General features: G+C 44.9%; 1 protein-coding gene across 1 annotated transcript; it reads right to left on the bottom strand.

Annotated features, from left to right (window-relative positions):
- Nucleotides 1-5,350: 5,350 nt before the first annotated feature.
- On the bottom strand, nucleotides 5,351-15,320 carry NBPF20 (NBPF member 20). Its single transcript, XM_065895736.1, has 5 exons — nucleotides 15,143-15,320; nucleotides 12,964-13,066; nucleotides 10,484-10,719; nucleotides 6,167-6,218; nucleotides 5,351-5,396 (listed from the first exon to the last, which is right to left on the bottom strand). Exons 1-5 carry the CDS (start codon nucleotides 15,318-15,320, stop codon nucleotides 5,351-5,353), a joined length of 615 nt encoding a protein of 204 aa, XP_065751808.1.
- Nucleotides 15,321-22,624: the final 7,304 nt, after the last annotated feature.

Here is a 22,624-nt window from a genome sequence, read left to right as displayed (position 1 = left end):
ATGAGAGTGGAGATATTTGAAAGCTACCAGTTCCATCTAGGTATGTTATCTCTCTCTCTGTGGGCCCTAAACAGAGACCTCTAGGGTGGAACTTTTGCTAGAGTGTATCGGAAATACAACAGTGAACAGTAAGCTCTCAGGATCCTTCTCTGGCAGAGATTCTATCACTGTGCCCTTGGGTCCCCCGTTAGGTGGATATGTACGAGACCGTGGCTCTGCTTACAGATGCCCAACTGTGGGGGCAGAACTTTTTGTCTGAGTATCTTGGTCCCCAGAGGGTGAGACACAATGAATATTTTCTTTGTAATAGCAGGTGTACAATAATATTTAATTTTGGAATGAAATGATGCACTCAGACCTGGTTTCTATCTCTCTGGGGTATAAATGCAGTGGGCACTTTAAAGTTTGAGTTTCCTGCTTTAAGCTGAAGAAAGAAAGCTTTATAATTTTGATTTGCACAGAAAGATGATAGCCAACAGAATGTATATAAAATAAACTCTATTCTAGGATCTTTATAAACCCCCAACCTTCAAGGAAAAAGGACATGTGCTGAAGAGCTCATGAATGGTCTGCAGCGACACTATTCTGGCTTATTCTTCACCCAAATCCTTGCCATTTTCTTCCAGCTGCTGCTGACTCCAGTTATCCACAGGATGGGGGTGGGAAGGAAAAAGGGTTAGGGCTTCTCAAGATTATCTGAGAATCTAGGTATTGCTGTCCCTTAGGCAGTTATCACATTTGCAGGCTGAAGGGCTGTGATTTCTGTAATCAAACTATCCATTTGGAGTAGAAGTCTGGAGTGGCTGTGAAATCCTGCTCTTCCTTTCAGATTTGGACTTTTGCTTGTTTTGTTGTTTTTCTCATCAATTGGGGAAATGTTTGTGTCTATGCTTTGTTGAAATAAGACAGAACGTCTCATAGTTCCAGCATTAGTTGTTACCTGAAACAGAAAACGGAAACAAAAACTGAGAATTTTCTATCAGGTTCTGCTGATACCAAACTGAGGTTTGATTGAGAGCTAAGAGAGGAAAGAGGCCACGTGCCACCTGAATGCAGTTGAGTGGATAAGCTATGGCGGTAAGCCTACAGTCTGGAAAGAGAAAGTTGTGCTAGCAGATTAGAGGGAAAGTCCTCTGAAAGATACTGTCTGCACTGTGGTGTGGAACTTAGGCCCCCACCAGCTCAAAATACTGATAGCCCTGCTCAAAGCTGCTGCATCTTTAAGCAGCTTTTAGCTTCAAGCAGCTTTTAGCTAGATCCCTACCACCTCCTCCTCAGTATCAGTTTACTCTCCATTCTACTCTTGTGGAGAAAAATGAAGGCCTTTCACACCTCTCAGGAGAGATGTGCCTAGCTTCAAGCATGCACATTCAGAAACAGGAAAGAGAGGATATTTTGAATGGAAATCTGGCTCCTAAATCCATGTCCGATTCCTTTTAAATAGGAGGGTGGTGCCAAGGGAACAGCCCTGGAATGTGAAACCAGGAGGCTCTCAGACACCACCTGTGTGATGTAATTTATAATAAGAAATGTATATTTGGTCTTCATCTCTGTTTCTGGCATAGAGCTCCTAAAACCCTTGGAATTCCCTAAGTGATGGAGGGATAAAGGTTATTGTGTTATGTTAATGAGGTAACTTTTGGAAAGCAAGGAATGTGGGGGGCTTGTTGCCAGGAAGGTCCACCTTGTGATTAGAGGGTTGGAATTTCCAGTCCCAGCTCCTCACCTCCTGGGAGGGTTTTTAGTGTTGTGAGAGCTTCCGGGTTGGTGAACACATGGAGGTGCTGGGAGAGTGGCTTGCTCTGAGAGGGCGTGGAAGCTCCACACCCTTCCCCACTGCCTTGCCCTATGCATCTCTTCCATTTGCTGTTCCTGAGTTATATCCTTTTTATAATAAACCAGTAATCTATTGATAGTAAGTAAAATGTTTCTCTGAGTTCTGTGAGAAACAATTCTAGGAAATTAATTGGACCTGAGGAGGGGGTGGTGCTATCCTCTGATTTCTAGCCAGTCAGTCAGAAGTACAGGTAACAACATTGGCTTTCAACTGCCCTCAGAAATGGATAGGGTATGGGGGTGTGAGGCAGGCCTGAAGGCCTGAATGCTTAACCCTTAACCTGTGGAAGGGGAAATCTCCCTTACCACGTTGGAATTGGTACCAGAACCTATATACCATTCAGGTACAGTTCCTTTGCCCATGAGGAAACAGTAGGTCAAGAGGTTAAGTAGTAACTAAAGCCACATGACCTGTAAATTGAGAAACCTGGGACTGGAATCCAGGCTTCAATAATAGGGTGAATTTTGTAACTAAGTGGTGGATTTCCCAGAGCTACTCATTCCTGGAGCCTGGAGTCTTGGGGACCTGTAGAGGGAGCACCTTTCTAGGTTGAAAAAACTATGAGAATTCTCGGTTGTGAAATAGTTTTGGCCTCCCCATCATCTTTTGTTTCGATACCCAGATGTGGCAAGAGAAAAGAGAGATCTGAGAGTGATCTCACCCTGTGGGTTTTGGCCACTTACCTCTGGAATATGACTCAGGTGAGCCAGAAGGCTCTGATTTTCTTTCCTGATGTCTGTTTTCATTGTACAGCTGGGCAGTGGACTCCAAGACCTGCCTGTAGAAGTGAGAAGTGCATCCTGTTCCAGGAAATAATCACAGTTTAGACAAGTTACATACATTTGCTTAAGAGGATGCTCTCTGCAGTTCCTTGTCCTGTGCTTCTGTCTCGGCTCAGAACAAAATCGGCACGCAAGGGTTGGGACTGCAGCGTGATGGGGCAGAAGCTTAACTTTCACATGGCCCTTAACAAATGCCAAGACGTTCATACGTATTATCACACCTAGCGGCTGCAATTAGAAAGAAACCTTTTCCCATTAAATAGCTGCTGCTTTGGTGTGGGAAGGGGCCAGGTCACTGTCCCAGCACAAGACTGTGGAATGATGGCCTCTGTGTGAATGCAATCTAAGAGGAGGATGTGGGAACAAGAACCACCTTGGGGACCATGAAGAGTGACCACGACAAAAGGGAGGGGGTGAGGATGGCAGCCGTGGAGACCCTCACTCTGCTGGAAAAAGAGCTCAGAAACCTGAGTTCTGCTGAATGACGATCACACAAGAGGAGAGGAGCAGAAAGTATATACAGCACCGGAGTCACAAGAATGGCTTTGGAGGCCGGACAGCTCTAGGATGGAGGTATAGCTCAGCCTTGGGGCAAATCTATCAGATTTTACTTACTTAAATCTACTTACCTATCAAGTAAGATTAATAGGACCTGCCCCATCTGCCTAGCTGGGCCATTTATAAGAAGTAAGTGAAGTAAGGTATATCAAAGCTCTTGAAGTCTGTGAAGCCCTGCACAGGAGACTGGTCCTTAGAGAGATACACATGGCCAGAAGGAGGCAAACTTGGGCCTCCCCTACCATTTCTTTGGTCAGGAATGCTGAGATGATGTTCCAACTTTTCTGGAAGGCTGGCATTGATGAAAAGGATTTCCTTCAGGTGCTGGCACAGGTTCTGGATCTCATCTACTGCAGCCATTCCCCCAGGACATGGAATGATGTAGAAGGTGGAAAATCCTTATCAGTAATGGGGTGGCTGGGGCCTCTCAGCAAGATCCCTCCCTGCCTTTCACCATTCTTCTGCCAATTCATCTTCTCATCAGGGAACACCAGGTAGCTTCCTTTAAGAGCCCTTAGGCTTTCAAACAAAGCGTGGCCCAGGGCCAAGCTCACTCCATACAGCCACCTCCTACACAAGGATCTGGGAAGTATAAGGGAGGTTGACACAAGGTGGGAAAACACTGAAGGCCTCTGAGTAGGTCTTGTCTAGCACTGGGAAAGGAGTGGCCCCCTCTTCAGTATGACTTTGTGGGTACTAGGAAGGTATTCCTCTCTCCTAAATACCTCTCCCATCTGATTTATGACTGAACATCTTTAAGAGATGGCAAAGACCTCCCTCTGCACCACAGGGTGAAATGGGAAGCAGGAGTGAAGATACCTTTGTAAGGGAATGGACTGAGTAACAAAAGACACGTACTTATACCCATCCCTGGCAAAAAGACAAAACCTGATGTGGTTTATATCACTATGAAAAACTCAGTTAACAGTGAGCAAATTAAGATAGTTTCTTTCGCATGCCTAGAAGAGAATATAAAACGTATTGTCCTCTAAAAATCCAAACTTTTGTCCCCAAAGGAAAGTCATTCAAGTAGGGGAAAGGAGATGAAAGTTGAGGTCTTAGTGTGCACACACACCAATGAGTCTGTTAACCCAGGGCCTCTTGCTCATGGAGGAGCTTCACTGGCTAGTTTGGGTGGGTTTTTTGGAAAGGGGCATGCTAGTGGCATTGCTGCTAGATTCAGCCATTTCTCTAGTAGATAACGCTAGTTGTTGGTTTAGATTAGAATACTGCACTGAGACTAAATCCACAAACAAACAAAAATAACCCCACCAAATCTTGTGTTGCACAAAGAATGGGAACCCTGGCCATTTACCCAAGTGTTGCCAAGATCAGAGCCTTGGCCTTAGGGACACCACCGATATTCTAGTACTAAGATGGAACCTTATGGGGAGACAAGCCACCTGAGGGGAGATGGACACTGGTGCTTGAACTCAGGAACCATGATAAGTGGGCCCCAAATATGGGCAAGACTGCCAATATTCTTGGACAGCTAGAAAAGCCTAAGGGACACCGTTCCGGAACTATAAATAGCAAGAACAATTCAGAAAAGCTAAGATGCTTCATCTTAAAGAAGGAAGTTTATTAGACAGATTCCGTGCATGAGTTGAAGGGTGGCAGAGAGTTTGCCATTATCCCTTCACTCTCTGCACTCTGGTTTGCCTGGGGTTCCTCAGCCTGCATATGCCAGTGGGGGACAGAGGGACGGAGGTGAGGAGTGGACCAGGAACAATGCAAATGACCAGACTCACCAAGGAGTGAGTAAGTTTTTGTACTTAAACCTTGGACCCAGAACTGTGTCCAGCCTAATCACTTTTTCAAGGTTAGTTTTTAGGGACTGCCTGCAGAGGTGATCTCAATCGGCGCAGACAGAGGTGGTGAGCATGTAAAAGCTACCAGAGCTTTATTATTAGTCTTCTGGTTGTTGGGGGTTATTCTCTTTAATTGGGAGTACTCACTGGCTACATCCGCAGCAGAGGTCGCCTCCTGCACATCACACACAAAGGCATTGCTGCTGGGAGGCTGGTGGGAGTCGTGGAGACTGGAATGAGTCAGATACCTTTCATCCAGTGAGTCCTCCAGGACTTCATTCACTTCTTCCTCCTGGAGCCCCCTGCTGAGCCTGGGTGGGGGATGGAGAGGAGGGAGGGTGGAGGGCCGGCAAGACAGGAGATTAAACTAAGGCAACCTGGAACCACAGCCTCACAGCTGGTCCTGATCTGAAGCTCATGGAAGAGGCACCAGAAACCAAAGGGGCCATCCTCTCAGAGAGAGAAAGCATAACAATCCACTTCTGACTGGGGTTATAGTGTGCCTGGAGTTGGGGTAGGAGAGAGAGCAGCAAGTGTTCAGTGTACTGACCTCATAACGCGGATGAGGAAGTAGACTCAACGACTCCTCTAAAATACACTCTGACACATCGAACACACAGAGACCTATAATATTGGCTTTAAAATGCTGTGGACAAATTTTATGTAATAGTATATGAAGGAGTCCATTGAATAATGGCTGCTGAGGCAATATAACCTCCTAGGGCTCTTGCAGCTTTTAGACCTCTCTCTCTCTCTCTAAATGTTTGATATGATTGACTTTATTTTTCAAGATATTTCTGGCTATGAAACATCTGCCAACATATCTCAGGAAACTGTGCAGAAACCAGATAGGCATCTCACTTTAGCTTTTAACCATGCAGGTTTTTAGAAAATAGAAACCAGGGATCTCTGGCTGGTTTACCTTTAGGTCAGAATGACTCTAGTTAACTTAGCTTGAGGAATTACTAAGAAATGGTAACTAATACAAGAACTGCAAAGAGAACAGAAAACATGGATTAATAGGACGTATCATTGTATGATGAACGAATGAAATAGGTACAATCAGCAGTTTCTGGTTTCTCCTGGATCTGGGACCTTTGGCCTCTGGGTCTCTTGCTTCTGGAATCCTCTCTAGATTTCACCATTCCATTATCAGCCCTTTCATCATTCAGAGTTACCTGGGTGCCAGTGGTTCCTGTCCGTCTTCATCCTTCCTATCATGATGATTTCCTGTGAACCAAAAATAGAGACGGCTAGTAGGAAATTGAGCAGGTCCCATTTCATGCCTTACAAATACAAGGGCCTATCTGACAGAGCCATAATACCCTACATGTTTGGTTTTTTTTTGGGGGGGGGTTACTTTATTTATTTCGAATTTTAGAATTTTATTTATTTTTTAATGCCTACATGTTTGTTCATAACGCTCTGAAAGAATTTTTCCAGGAGGGCTCAGGTCGTGTCTTTAGAGGAGTAGCCTGGCAGGCTTTCCTGAGCAACAATGAACACTGTTGCTGGTGTGGTGAATCGTCCCCATGATGCGTCCTGTTCCCCAGCACACAGGATACTTGCCTGGCTGTATTCTATACTTCTTCAGCTGTAACCTTCATTTCCCCCACAAACTTGGTTGATGGACCATGGTTGTGAGTCCCATTATTCCTCTCACACAGACCCTGCAGCAGCCACTGAGGAGTAAATACTTTAGAAGAAACCACCTGTTTCTAAGCAACTGACTGGACCAGGGGACCTCTGCATGCTGATGACTGTAAAGAGAATCTTCCCTTCTTTTCCGTTTCTCTTTTTTTTTCTCTCCCGACCCTGCCCAGAGACCAGCCCAGTTGCAGAACCGTATTGTCGAGGCAGCTGAGCAGGGACCTTAACCACAAATGAGAATCTAGCTCTCTAGTCCAAAAGGGACCTCTCGTCTAAAAAGTGTGAAGAGTGTCACCTCTTTTTTTTTCTTTCTCAATTTTCTTGCCTCCTTGCTCTTAAAGTAGCCCTAGTCGTGTGGAACTGCAAGACAGTGAGACAGGAGAAACGACTGGGAGAACCCAATCTTTCTGAACAGAGGGACTTGGAAAAAGAACACTTGGGAACTGGAAAGTAGGGAAGAAATGCCAGAGAGGGGAGAGGCTGGAAAGCTGTCTACAAATTGTCAAAAATCCCAGGGCTCATCCCCAAACTGAACATGTGTGGAACAGACCCAAGGAATCATGGCAAAGGATTAGAGATCTGAATTACCATATAAAACACTAGCTAGTGCAAACTAAACCTAGTGACATATTTGCTGGACTGACCCAAACAACACATCAAAGGCCCTGAACACTAAACTGACATTGGAACTACTGCCCATAGAAGGTGAGACAGAACTTGCAGTCTGAACCTAGAAGGGGTTGATTGCCCGCTAGGAAATAATTTTCAGAGGACTTTAACAGGACCCAGTGTCTCACAATATAATATTCAAAATGTCCACAGTACAATCTAAAAGTACTCAACATAATGAAAACATATAATCTGGGGGCTTCCCTGGTGGCGCAGTGGTTGAGAGTCTGCCTGCCAATGCGGGGGATGTGGGTTCGTGACCTGGTCCGGGAAGATCCCACATGCCGCGGAGCGGCTGGGCCCGTGAGCCATGGCCGCTGAGCCTGCGCGTCCGGAGCCTGTGCTCCGCAACGGGAGAGGCCACAGCAGTGAGAGGCCCGCGTACCGCAAAAAAAAAAAAAAAAAAAAAAAAAAAAATATATATATATATATATATATATATATATATATATATAAAATCATCTCAACAGATGAACGAAAAGCATTTGACAGAACTCAACATCAATTCAAAATAAAACTCTCAGCAAATAAGGAACAAAGAGGAACTTCCTTAAATAAGTTGAAAGGTTTATTCAGCTGTACCGTGCCTGCTCATGTTTGTGTTAGGTGACATAGTTTCTTCTCTGATGTCCGCAGTCGCCATCATAAAACAGTAAGTAGAAGGTTTGTTTGTTCATTGAAATACGGATAAATAAAAGAAAACAAACAATAGCTCAACTTGATAAAAGGCACTATGATCATTAATTAGAAAACTCAATATTATTAAAAATGTCCATTCTCCTCAAACTTTTCATAGATTTAAAGCAATGACACTCAAAATCCCAACAGGATTTAAATAGATAATGACAAGCTGATTGTAAAATCTACATGGAAAGGCAAAGAACCTTGTTTTAGGCAAAGAGTTCTTAGATAGAACTACAAACTTATGATCCATAAGATGGACTTCATCAAAATTAAGAAATTCTTCTCTCTGAAAGGGAGTTAAGAGAATGAAAAGATAAGCCACAGACCGCGAGAAAATATTGACAAATCAAATATCTGATAATGAACTGTATCCAGAAATATAAAGAACTCTCAAGACTCAATAATAAGAAAACAAACAACTCAACTTTAAAATGGATAAAATAGGTGAACACTCACTTTTCCAAAGATATTTGGATGGTCAATAGGCATATGAAAAGATCTTCAAAATCATTAGTCAATGGGCAAATGAAAATTAAAACCACAATGAAAAAAAAAAACCACAATGATAGGCAACCACACACCTATTAAAAGACAAAAAGCAAAAGAACAACCTGAAAATATCAAGAGCTGGTGTTGGGGAACAGTTGGAATGCTGACTCATCACTAGGGGGAGTGTGAAATGGTACAGCCACACTGGAAAACAGCTTGGCAGTTTCTTCGTGTGTGTGTGTGTGTGTGTGTGTGTGTGTGTGTGTGTGTGCATGTGTGTTACCAAGAAACGTTTTTATTTTGCTTGCAGTACCTTTTTGCTAATTGCACAAAATCATGTTTCGTTTTTGCCATTTAATCATTATCACACAATCCTATTCTGAAAGACAAATGTTCATTAAAAACGAAGCAAAAATGAAAATGCACAACCTTAATTACCTAGAAAGCAGTGTCTTATAAGTTAAACGTACACTCACCCTATGACCCAGCAATCTCACTCTTAGATATTTACCCAAGTGAAGTGAAGTGAAAATGTATCCTCACACAAAAATCTGTATGTGAATCTTTTTTTTTTAACATCTTTATTGGGGTATAATTGCTTTACAGTGGTGTGTTAGTTTCTGCTTTATAACAAAGTGAATCAGTTATACATATACATATGTTCCCATATCTCTTCCGTCTTGCGTCTCCCTCCCTCCCACCCTCCCTATACCACCCCTCCAGGCGGTCACAAAGCACCGAGCCGATATCCCTGTGCCATGTGGCTGCTTCCCACCAGTCTGTATGTGAATCTTAACAGCTATTATTCATAACTGGCCCAAACTGTGGATGAATGGATAAACAAAAAGTGGTACATCTCTATAAGGGAATAAAAAAGGAACAAACTACTGATACATTCTGGAGATGAAAAGTCTAAAGGGACAGAAAACAGACCCAGTGGTTGCCAGGGACTGGGTTTGGGGAAAATGGCTGACTACAAAGAGGCACAAGGGAACTTTTAGGAGTGATGGAACTATTCTACATCTTGATTGTGGTGGTGCTTTTACCACTGTATGCATTTTTCAAAACTCACAGAACTGATACTACAATGGGTCATTTTACTGTATGTCAATTATCCTTAAAAACCAAAACTGATTGGATGGCTGCTGCCTCCTGGTCCAAAAGCCTGTGATGAAGGAGGCAGTTGTAACAATGTGGCTGGTATTCTCCCCTGTATTCGCCCCCAGCCAGTCCTCACATTGTCATGGTCCCCAGAATGTGAGGTGAACGGCAGATGGAGTGTAAGCACCTGACAGTCCTCTTCTTTTAAAATTGTAACCCGAGTGCCTGATATTATTACTGATTCCTGAGGCATCCACTTCAAAGACAGCTATCTCAAAGAATCACATGGGCAGCTACAGGACTAGATGAAGAAGCAGGCTGCCCCACCTCTGAAGTTTCTCTTGATTTAGAGATCCCTGGTTGATTCAGATAACTGGTATCTGACCGCTTGTTTTTCTTTCCTGCACTTTAATTCCCCCTCTTCTGTTTTAAATTCACAAATAGTGAACCCACAAAACCCTAGGCACCCCAGCCTCAACCCAAATTAAACAGAATCACAGGCCTGTGCTGTCTCCCTCTCTACCCCTGACCTCACTGGGCGGCCCTGGGGGAAGCCGTGTACCCTCCAGGAAGTGTGAGTAATACACCTCACGTTTCTCAAAGTTCCCTGATGGTTGTTGCTGAGGTGTATCTTGCAATCATAATAAGAACCACAAGGGTTGGTCCAGCCATAACACTGGCTCCAAAACGGGAAATGTCTGTGGGGGCTTGCCTCGGGCCCAGGGGAGGACCCCCAGGTTTATCTAGCTGACAGCGTCACTATCCTTTGGCTGAGACTGGCACAAAACAGCAGGGCATCTGGCTAAAAAGTCACACTTAGAGTCGTGGAGGCACGGAATCTTATGTGAGGCTAGGGCCTTGGGAGGAGCTAAGGGTCCTCAGACACCTGTAAGCCAACTTACCAGTGGTGAGTTTGCTGGCAAGTCTCTCTGCCAGCTGGCTTCCTTGGGCCAGTAGCTCACAGAATCTCTGTCTCTGGTAGTAGGTAACGTCAGTGCTCCTGAGGAGGCTCTCAAAAGACTTGACTGTGTCCTTTGCATGCTGCATGAAAAAATAACAGACACCTTTCCCTTCCTGTAGCTTCTGTCGTAAGTGGGTCAGTTCTCGGGCCTGAGCCTGAATTAGGGGATCATATCTCCTAGAGTGGGAAAGAAAAGTAAAAGTGAAAGTCATGAATGATAAGTTATGGGAATTTCAGCAGAGATATCTCTTAGATTACTCGTAAGAAATTCCCCATGTTGAATTCTTCCACAGCTTGTGAGCCTTGCCTGTGACAGAGGGAATGAGTAAAATAGCATTGGGTTTGTCTCTTTCTTTTTTATTAATTTTGCTTTAAAAAGAAGCCTTGCAGTTCCTCACTTCAGTCCACATCCATTTCAATGTCATATGCAACATCAAGCATTATGCAGAAAGTGTGTGTGGGCGGAAGTCAGGTACAGAAGTATTGGACAGGTACATCTGATACTAATTGAAAGGATGAAAAGAAAAATCAGTGAGAGGGTCAAGATGAAGAGCATTCCTTTGAATGACAAGAAGATAAGCCGTAATTAGTAAGGAGGCACTTAAGAGTAACAATTAAAATTCTGAGTAACAATTGCATTACTCTATGTGGGATTTCACAGTTTTCTAATTATTGTACAAATATTTCTCATAGATTCCAATCTAGAATGTGAGCTCTGTGAGGCTGGAGACAGGGCCGTATTACCCAACTTAACAGTACACAGTAGCGTGTATACACCCAAGTAGGCAATCAGTTAATACGTAGAACCACGTAATCCTAATGCTAGACTAGACATTGTCATCTACCCCATCTGATGCCTGAATCTCCTCACCACTAAGTGATCTTCTACAGATTGTCTCTCAAACTCTATTCCTTAGAGTTCCTATAAAGTGTCAGAGGAGGTAAAGGCAGAGACCAGGGAGAAACAGGGCTCCAGACCTAGGCCTCCTTCAATCAAATATCTCTGCTTTAGTGGGTCTTACACAATTGAGCTTCTCAGATTTCATTTTAACCAAGGTTAAAAGACGTCTTAAATGCCACAATCTACCCTATGTTTGAAACTCTCTAAGGATGGGCAATGCTGGTCCTTGCAAATTAATAATTCATTTTGTAGGCAACAGCTGCTCAATTATCTATCTACTCAATGCCCCTCCCAGTTAACACTCCACATTGTCTGATACTTAGAAAAAAAAAATCAAAGTTGGGGAGGAGAAACATTATTATCATGAAAGGTACTTCGGAAAGCTGGAAATTAGGAGTGTCTGCTTGCCAGCCATGGCCAAGCCCCGGGCCTGTCAAGAGTAGAGGTCCTCGCAGTCCCCAGGCTGCAACCACCCCAGGGGCCTAGTCTTACAAAGGCCCAGCCCTGAGGCTGCATAACCTGGGGCAGCCACCATCGAGAAGCCTCTCTCAGGGGTCAGTACTCCTTTGCGAGAATGGATTCTTTAGGTCAGGACTGCATAACTAATAAAAACAAAATCCGGGCTTCCCTGGTGGCGCAGTGGTTGAGAGTCCGCCTGCCGATGCAGGGGACGCGGGTTCGTGTCCTGGTCCGGGAAGATCCCACATGCCGCGGAGCAGCTGGGCCCGTGAGCCATGGCTGCTGAGCCTGCGCGTCCGGAGCCTGTGCTCCGCAACGGGAGAGGCCACAACGGTGAGAGGCCCGCGTACCGCAAAAAAAAAAAAAACAAACCAAATCTAGGGCTTCCCTGGTGGTGCAGTGGTTGGGAGCCCGCCTGCCGATGCGGGGGACACGGGTTCATGCCCCAGTCCGGGAGGATCCCACGTGCTGCGAAGCGGCTGGGCCCGTGAGCCACGGCCGCTGAGCCTGCGCGTCTGGAGTCTGTGCTCCGCAACGGGAGAGGCCACAACAGTGAGAGGCCCGCGTACCGCAAAAATTAATTAATTAATTATTTTTTTTAAAAACCAAATCTAATATTAAAAAAAGATGACTATCACCACACTTATAAAAAGTAAGAACAAGTATAATAATTACAGCAAATATTTGTTGAGAGCTTGCATTTAATCTTCATAACTCTCTGAGGTAGACACTGTTCTCATTTCCATTTTACAGATGAGGTAGCTGAGGTAACTCAGACACTGGAAAGTTAAGTACATTTGCCCAAGGTCACACAGTTAGAAGCCACATTGCTAGTATTCCAACCCAGGCATGTGTCTCCATTTTATTCATATAGTATTTGAGGGAGAATCCAGAGGCCTAACTAGTCCACCGTCCAGTTCCCACAGCCCCGCAGGCTGTCTTTGTCTAGTTCTGGGCCTGCCATGTACATTTCTGCCCTTCTCCTGGCACAGATTTGCTCTTTATTCTATCAGCCTGGGCTCCCCCACTTCACACACTTTCCCACACAGCTTCCTCCTTACCCAAGCCTTGCAGCCGGTCTCATCTTCTCTGCCAGCTCCCCCTCCTCAAACAGCACTTCCTCCTCCAGCACAGATTCGATGAGGTCTTTGTACTCTTCACATTCTGGGGAAACAGAGATGCTGCCTCAGGGAAAAGCTGGACAGGCTGCTGGGTCACTGCCTTCAAGGGAGGAGGGAGGGTCCATCCCAGGGACTGATGTAACCTCGGTAGCAGGCTCTACGCAGGGATTTCCACATCTGATTCCTCAGCCTCCCCATGTTAGAGCTGAGGAAAGAGAAGCTCACAGGCAGGTATAATAACTTTCTCATGATGATTCAACTGGAATGAAGCAAAGTCAGAATTCACATACTCTGAGTTCTGACTCCAAAACTTTACCAAGCCTTGTGGCCTCTTAAGTAGAATATTAACCTGGGGCATGGAGTAGGAATTTCCCGTGTTTTGGGGAAGGCTCCAAGGACTGTAGGGCTGAGAGTTGTCCCACACTGAGAGTTTCCATAATCCCCCAATATTTCAAAGATTTTTTTAAAAATTTATTTATTCATTTATTTTTGGCTGTGTTGGGTCTTCGTCGCTGTGTGCAGGGTTTCTCTAGTTGCAGTGAGTGGGGGCTATGCTTCATTGCGCGGGCTTCTCATTGCGGTGGCTTCTCTCATTGCGGAGCATGGGCTCTAGGCTGGCGGGCTCAGTAGTTGTGACGCATGGGCTTAGTTGCTCCGTAGCATGTGGGATCTTCCCAGACGAGTGCTCGAACCCGTTCTTAACCACTGCGCCACCAGGGAAGTCCCTCAAAGATTTTAAAGTTTATCTGGAGACAAACTGAGTAAAAATGTGTATGAAGGGAAAAAAGTCTGAGAGACATATGCTCAAATGCTAACGGTGCTGTGTGTTAGTCTGGAGGCAGAACTAATACACAGTGTTTGCCGAGGCCCTGTTGTAGTAGATTTTAGAGAATTATCATCCTGTAATCATCACCACTACCTGAGGAGGTAGACACTAGTCCTATTACCATTACAGATGTGGAAATTGAGGCAGAGAGAAGATAAACAACTTGGGTTTAAGTCCAGGAGGCCTGGTGCCAGGGTACATGCTCTTAATCACTGCACTGTATTACTTTTACACGAAGATGTTGGATGAAATCTTTCTTCTTCTGCAGTTTCAAAAAAAGCTGTGTTATGATTATAATAACTGATACTAAAAAACCTAACATTCAGGGCTTCCCTGGTGGCGCAGTGCTTGAGAGTACACCTGCCGATGCAGGGGACACGGGTTCGTGCCCTGGTCCGGGAAGATCCCACATACCGCAGAGCCACTAGGCCTGTGAGCCACGGCTGCTGAGCCTGTGTGTCCGGAGCCTGTGCTCCGCAACGGGAGAGGCCACAACAGTGAGAGGCCCACGTACCACAAAAACAAAAAACAAAAAAACAAAAAAAACCCCACAAAAAAACCTTAACATTCCCACACTCCAAAGCTTGTCGTTTCACTTCTTTGACAAGTAGGCTTTAATTTCTACTTTTCAGCCCATGTCAGTAAGTTGGATAGCAAATTTTATCCCCCATTGGTTTATTGAAAAATAATGGTAGAAATTTGAAAGCAAACTCAATTTCAGGGTCAGTAAGAATCCTCCCCTTATATCACCGTCCCTCTCGTGCCCTTGCTCCCCTGTTCCTCAGTCACTACAGCTCCAACCCTCCACTCTCTCTTATTGATGTTCTCATCTCCAGATATCTGTGGTTCACTTGGGAACAGAGCGCTTTAAACTCCTTTAAGGTAGGTGGGATCTCCTATCACTTCTTTCTCCCTGAGTGCAGCTAGAACTGTGCTTTGCAAATGGGTGCTCATAAAAGTTTGAATTAAATCCTGACATGTTTAAGCCAACAAGGATCTGACACGTATTCCTGGGAGAGAAAAGAAAGTTTAGTGCCTGAACCGAGATCTCAGCCTCGATTCCTCCATACACTCCCACTGCAAACTTTACTCCTTTGTGCCTCAGTGTTTCCATCCTCTGCAAAATGAGGGTAAACGACCCACTTCCACCATTCTAGGAGTATAATAAGAATGAGATTTATTTTATTTGATTGGATGAAGAAGAGAAAAGAAAGTCTGGAAGGTGTTTAGGTGCTTAGAGGGAAGATGGACAATCATTTATCACTTTGGTGACTGTGAACCCATAGGACTTACTGTATTTCTGCAGCTGTTTGGCCAGGGAGTAGGCAGTAGCTTGGGACATGAGGAATTTCTCTGTGAGGTCTTGAAAGTCCTGTTTGCTTTTTTCCAGCTGGGAGCGCAAGTACTGGTTGGTTTCCAGGATGCTCATTTCACTTCTCTGACCAGAGAAAGTGGTGAGAGATACTGCCATGCTGAAGCTTATGGTGGATGAAGTAGAGCCAAAACCTGGGGAGAAGAAACCCAAACAAATAATAAATTAAAAACAAGTGATGGATTCTGGTGATGGCCGTACTGCCTGGTAAATTACTAAAAATCACTGAAGCATACAATTATATTGGGTGAGTTTTATAGTATGTAAATTATACCTCAATAAGCTCTCATTAAGTGAAAAAATGTATTTAAACAGGTGTAAAGAATGCAGATGCAATTCATTACTTAGTTCAGGCCAGACTTTGTCAGCATTCCACAACTGAGAATCCTTAACCACAAAAATAAGGCACAAGATGCCAAAGCTCAGAGGTCAGGCTCTGACAAGAGTGCCCGAGGGAGGACCCAGTGTGCAGGTAACCATGCGGAGTCACAGTAACAGAAACGGAAGGTGGCGCTGTCATGGAACCTTGGGAGCCCCTGTCTTCTAGTTGCCTAGGCCACACTGAGACTCAAGGCCACCGGCTCTGTTCTGAAGGTCACCACTGATGCGGACACCCGCTCAGCAGCTACTCTCAGTATTTTGTACTGAAACCACAGGCCTGTCTCCTTCTAAAGTTTAATACTATTTTGTACTGTTTATTCTTGCAAGCATAGAAAACACCAAGGAATCGAGATTTTTCCCAAATTCTTTCATTGTCTTAAGGACTGTCATGAAGACACTTTTCTTACAGGAAAACTGAAAACTTTTAGTTATATTAAGGGGGTAAATACACAGTCAAAATTATATTATTATTTTTAAAGGAATAAAAATGAAGTATTAGCCTAACTAGCAAGGAAAGGAACAAAAATGTGCAACTTCAAAGAAAGCAGAGAAAAGAAAATAATAAAGCAAAAATTTTTTAAATGATGAACCGAATGGTTGCAAAATGTTGTGAATATACTAAAAATCACTTAACTACATATTTTTAAATGGTGACTTTTTGGTATATGTAAATTATATCTCAAAGCTCTAATAAAAAGAAGGAGTCAGTAAAGAGAAAAGCAGTAGAATGAAAAATGAAATAAACTTTAAAATCTGGTTCTTTTGAGAAAAAAATAATGAAATACAGTAAAATTGGCAACGTTCTGGAAAATGTAATCAAAGAAAAAGGAGAGAAAAAGAAACTTTAAAAAGAGAAAAGGGATAAAATAGATATGAAAAAAATTAAATTATAAATGAATACTACCTGTCAACCCTTACACAAATTTTAAAATTTCAAAAAAAGAAAAAGAAAAATTGAAAACTTTTAGATAGTCTTGGTGTTCTTCTTTCATTCTCTAGTTTTCTCCACACCATTTTAATATTGTGGGAAGAAAATCCTGAGTATAATACTGTGCTCCGTGGGTGCATAATTAATTTATAAGGATTACCAGCCAGATTGTGTCTTATTTACTTTCTTTTTTTCTTTTTTTTTAATTTTTATTTATTTATTTATTTATTTTTTATTTACCTTCTTGCTGGAGACCAATGTTATGGTGGCTTCTTTTCACTCACTAGGGAAGCATGTAGGCTTCTCATTAAACTTGAAATCAGGTTTGACCTCTCTGCCTCCAGTCCCGCCCTCCTATTCTCCTGTAGGTTGCTTTGTGTTTTAATCTGTATATAAGATGTCGTGCTTGTCACTTGTAAATGTCATCCTAGCGCCACAGGGTTTCTTTCCAACTTGTCAAAGTCACTGAAATACTTTTTTTATGTTTCTTTGAAACACGCAGTGGCCACCTAATTTGGGATGACTTGGAAATGAATGCTGTTCCTTATGCCCAGAGCAGTTGTTCATAGAACTCTGACTGATAGTTTGTGTTGACCCAAAGCTATTGACCTGTGGTTGTATTCTCAGCCAGAGCATAGTAAACATCAAGATCATGGGTCTATGGTTGTTGGTGGTGACCACAGCACTCCTGAGCAGTGGGATCTAGTGACATAGAAGCTGAGGTTTTAAAGAGGGGCACAGCCAGACAGGACAGAAAGTGATCTCCTGACCTCTGCTTACTTCCTAGGTATCAATTCGTCCCTGGTTTTGTGAGCCTGAGCCTAGGGCAACTCCCCTGAAATATCTATCTCTTCTCATCAGCTGCCTAGCTTTTCCAGGCTGATGGCCTACACATGTGGGACCACGGCCACCTCCATAAGTTCTACTGAACATTCATGACAAAGTGAAGGAAGGAGGACAGACTACCCAACCCGCTTGACACCCTGCTTCTAGACTGTAGTGTTGGTGTGTGAGATGTCCCAAATTGTATATGACTTCAATCCCTTTAAATGTATTTTAGTTTATTTTATGTCTTAGTGTCTAGTCTCCTGGAGAATGTTCTCAGTGCACTTGAGAGAAATTCTATTCTGCTCTTGTTGGGTGGAGTGTCTATAGGTGTCTGTTAGGACATATTATTTAAATCTTCTGTCTCCTTCTGCTCTTCTGCCTGGTTGTTCTATCCACTGCTGAAAGTGTGGTATTGAAGTCTCCAATAATTATTGTTGAATTGTCTGTTTCTCCCTTTGATTCTGTCAGTTTTTGCTTCATGTATTTTGGGACTCTGTTAGATGCACTGTGTTTAAATCTATTACATCATCCTGATGGATTAACCCTTTTATTGTTATAAAATATCACTTTTTATCTCTGGTGACATTTTATTATTGTAAAGTCTCCTATCTATTTTGTCTGGTGTTAGTATAGCCACTCCAGCTTCTTTATGGCTATTATTTGCAGAATTATATTACATTACATGGCAAAAGGCACTTCGCAGAGGTAATACAGTTGACCTTAAAATGGGGAGATTATCCAGGTGGACTGATCTAATCACAGGAACCCTTTAAATCTGGGTCAAGAGGTCAGAACTAGGGAGTTGGAGAGAGTCCAAGCTTGTGAGAGATTCAGTGAGGCTTTGCTGGCTTTGAAGGTTGGGGGAGCCACAAGCAAAGAAACACATTCCTCAGTTCTACAGCTTCATAATTACTGCTACCTACATACATTCACTGACAACTTTAATAATGCATTTATAATGCATGTTGTACAGATTCAGACGGATTCCCACTGCCTCTGACCACCCTTGTCTTCTTTCAGGTTACTGCATCTGTCAAAATTCGGGGACACAAGTGCCAGGGCTTTGTTCAGCCTCTTCTCTTCTCTCACATGTGTATGGCTGTCTGGAGCCAATGACACTGTTGAGGGCGGGGTGCTGAGCACAGGCTCCTGGTGTGCTTGGAAGCCACAGGCTCCTGATACATCTAGACTCTGAACACCACTTACTTGGAAAGCCCAGTACCCTCCTCAAGCTTCCTGTCAGCAATAAATAGATTAGTACATTCAAGCCTTGCCCTTCTGTGCACCCCTGAGGCCATGGCCTCTAATATCTCAGCCACTTTTGGATGGATATGTCCCACCCCAGGGCTACTCTCCTTCCTGGAGGTTCACTTCCTTCATCCCTACAGCACATTGAGAAGCTACTGGTGACCAGCCCAAGGGCCAGCTTGCAAATCAGGGTTAAACAGTGACCTGAGGATGCTTTGTCTAGATCAGCCAGAGGTGTAGGTGAATATGCTGAGGAGATTATTTCCAAATGTTCTACACTACAGAAAGACCCCAGAACCGACTTTCCATGGAATATACAACCTGGAGCAGCGGTTGTTTCACCTCAGGCCAAGCACTAATCCCTCCAGGATCACAGCCTGGCCCCCAAGGTTGCCAAGCTACTGTTTAGACGAACTCTTGAATATCTTTTATTCCAAAATCACGGCTGGGTTCTCCACAGTTTCTTCAGTTGACAGCATCATTGCTCCTGGCTGCTAGGTCTCTGCATGGAGCAGACTTACCTGTGCACACATACCTTGGCCAGGAGTCAACACGGGGTCCTGCACATGAAACCGCAGATACTGCCATTGGACTACGGATGTTCTAAATTCAAGGTTGGGTGCAAGCTCATAACACTCCCAATAGCTCACGTTCTGCAACCACCACACCTGGACTTGGGGACACCACCGCTCCCAACTACACTGAGAGCCCTTGTGGTTTGGGAGCGTGGTGTGGACCAGAACTGCAACTAGGATCCAGTTCCTCCTCAAGGCTACAAATTCCCACCTGGGCTCTGGAATCCAAAGCTGTGCCTGTACAAAGGCCAGGGTGCTCCAATGACACCTCTGAGACTTGACTACTAAGAATTCCCCACGCCTAAGTTCCATAACGTTCCTCTAGCGAGTTTCCCTAGAGGGCTCTTTAGGGGACTCCATCCCAGCTGCCAGAGAACCGAGTTGAATGAATTCAGAAGTCAGAAGTTCAGGCACGTCAGAGGACTGCTGTTGGTCAGTTACTCCTTTGATGAGTGTGGTCCAGATGCTTTCAGGACCTTGACCGATAGCTGGAAAGCAAACATTCGAGTGGTGCAAACCTTTGGAATTTTGTCTTCCAAAAAAGGAGGCAGGGGACGGGAGGCTCCCAGAGTGAGACTCAGTATCTCCAGTATCATAAAGGACGACGGATGTGGGAAGGGGGACGGCCTGGGTGGAAAAGGCTTTCAAGGAAGGCCCCAGGGCTCTGAACGAAACTCCGGGTCTTTCCCCTAAAACCTGCAGCAATTGCAGCTTTCCCGCCTTAGGCGATGATCCGTATGCTCAGGCCAAACACACATCTCTTTTACGCCGGTCTTTCTCTCACACCACACTTCCAATTTGTCAGAAAATCGTATTTTTTCTTTGATTAATTGAGCACTTTGATCCACACATATTTTTCTTGGTCTGATTTTGGCCCTCGACTCTCCTGAGAAAGGCGTAGAGATCGATTCAACTCGCGACCCTCGGTCAGCCAAGGGTTCAGGGCTTGAGACCTTTAACCTCGGGAGCGTGGGGCTGGGCCGCGCTTGAGACTTTTCTTGGCTCCGCCGGTCCAAATCGACCTCTTCCGGGCCTGTCCTCGAGGGCCGGGGGCAGGGCCGGGCCGCCTCAACGGGGCCCCTCTCCCCGAGTCGGGAGCCCCACACCTCGCGTGGCGCCCGCGGAGAAGCTTCGGGCGGCGTGGGTTCATTGGCCAGCGGCCCGCGGCCCGCGAGACGCAGAGGCGCGGTGCGCGCGGGCGCACACGGCGACTTTGTGGTTCTCGGGCACCCGCTGCCCTTCCGGCTCCTCTCGTTCTCCCTCGCGGGCAGTAACGTCCGGGCAGGAAGACACAGGTAGTAGAAGGGCAGCCTCTCCTTTAAGTCCTGTCCACTCAGGATCCAAAAACGGTCTTGAAGAGACAGAGGGAGAGGTGGAAACAGATTAAGGGAAGAGAAGAAATCCTATGCGAATCCCTCATCTAAACGCACCCTGAAGATGAGGTCGGAGTCCGCAGGGACCCTGTCCTCCTGGCGCTGGTGAAGGTGAGTCGAGTTCCCTGAGCAGTTGGCGCCATTGCAGACAACCTTGGCCAGGCGGCCAGCGAATAAGCAGCCCCTCTGCCTCCCCAGATGGGCAGCACTTGATGGCAACCAGATTGGTTGTTATGTGGACTTAATAAGTTCTTGCACAGTAGAGCCCCGAGGAACAGTGCTGGACCCACAGCGAATCTCCGAGAAATCTGGTATTATTTCCACTTCTAACTGTACCACTGCTGACTTTCAACATTCCCCAGATAAATTAGTGTTTAATGGTTTAACTGATCTCTTCTGCCTCATATTAGTGACCTGAATCTGGAAAAGTGTTTGGTTTTGATGTTGATCTAAGTGGTGATCTAACTAAAGTGGGGGACTGGATCCAACTTCATCAGTTTCTTGGACCTTGGACAGGCATGATGATTGTTCAGCTCACGGCAGACAATATTTTGCACATGCTTCCGGCAAGAAATTTCAATATACAGTCAGTTAAGTATTATAAGAAAAGTCCAAGTGTGTACCAGTGACCCAGTCTTTTTGGTTGCTTTTGTTTGTTTGTAAGAAATAAAGGAGGGAAATATAATTTATCTGGAAGTTGTAGAAGATTTCCTCTCTCGGTTATAGTGCAGTGCTTGTAGCAAAGCAGCACTGACCCTGAAAACAACAAAATAAACGCTGGCTTAAAGAAATTCTGTTTGAGGTCGTTGGAGAAGTACCTATGCACCTAGGACCCCCAGGATCAGCGAGAGAGAGAGAAAGAGAGAGAGAGAGAGAGAGAGAGAGAGGGGGAGAGAGAGAGAGAGAGAGAAGCTTATTGGAATGAAACTGATTCTCTACCTTTTCCTCTTAGCGCATTTGCCAGTTCTTGGCAAGGCACAAGCGACTGGGAAGCTGGGGACAGGGTAGCTGGGGAGGGTCAGGGAAAACAGCAACACTCTAAGTAGTGTCACAAATCTGGCAATCAAATAAAAGGAGGAGGAGGAGGGCGAGGAAGAAAGGGGTGGAGGAGGGGAGGGGAGGGGGAAAGGGAGGAGGAGAAGATGGGGCAGGAAGAACGGAAGGGAGATCAGAAGAAGAAAAAGAAGAAAGTAATGTGGGCTGTCCACATATTCAGACTTAAGGAGCCAATATCCTGGAGTGGCTTGATGAGTGTGTTGGATCCTTGCTTCAGGATTTCCCCTTAAGACATTTGCAAATTAAGCCATGTGCATGTATGACACTATGAGGGAAAGCAGAGTGTGGCTGAAAGAGAGTGGAATTTCCACCAGTATCATGGTACGAAGGAGATAAAAATGGAAGTTCAGAATTCCTCAAGGGGCAGGACCCAAGGAAACACCTCAGGGTCTCAGGTGGGAGCCCTAGCCGTCTAGAGCATGGCACTGTGAGAAAACTAGCCGTGGACTGAGACTTCCCTGCAAATCAGTGCAGTCAAGGACTGGATTGAGGTGATCTTCCCCTCTGCTGCCTGCTGGGGGAGAGGGTGCACAGTCTTCAGAGAAAGATAGCATCATGACTCTATCTATCACTTTTCACACAACAGGTTCACCCTTCAGTCACAATATTCTAGGATTATAAAGGAACGGAAGCAAGGAAACGTGGACGTTGACTCAACAGATGATTGAGATATTGAAGTTAACAGGTAGGAACCTAAAGTGATATGTTTTAACTGTTCAGAAAATAGATGACAGGATCAGTCTTTTTACCAACGGTAGAGAATCTATTTTAAAGAACCAGTGGAAATTCCAGGAGCTGGCGAGTCAGCGGGGGCGACTCCTGCTCTCCGGTGCTTAGTTGTGGAACTGGAGACACTGTGTTGGATGCGGGATCCCGAAGTTAAGCGAGGGCCTCTCAGGAGTTCAGTCTTTTCGGTTGAGGGGTCGCTGGTGCTTCCCGGTTTATTGTTCACTTTAAAACGTTGGTGATCATGATACTGGTGGCAGGACCTATGGTTTTCATGGATGCAGCTGA

Source organism: Phocoena phocoena, chromosome 1, assembly GCF_963924675.1.
Source record: "Phocoena phocoena chromosome 1, mPhoPho1.1, whole genome shotgun sequence".
NCBI classification, from domain to species: Eukaryota; Metazoa; Chordata; class Mammalia; order Artiodactyla; family Phocoenidae; genus Phocoena; species Phocoena phocoena.
Note: the sequence above shows the minus strand (reverse complement) of the source record. Positions and strands in the feature narration are given on the sequence as shown.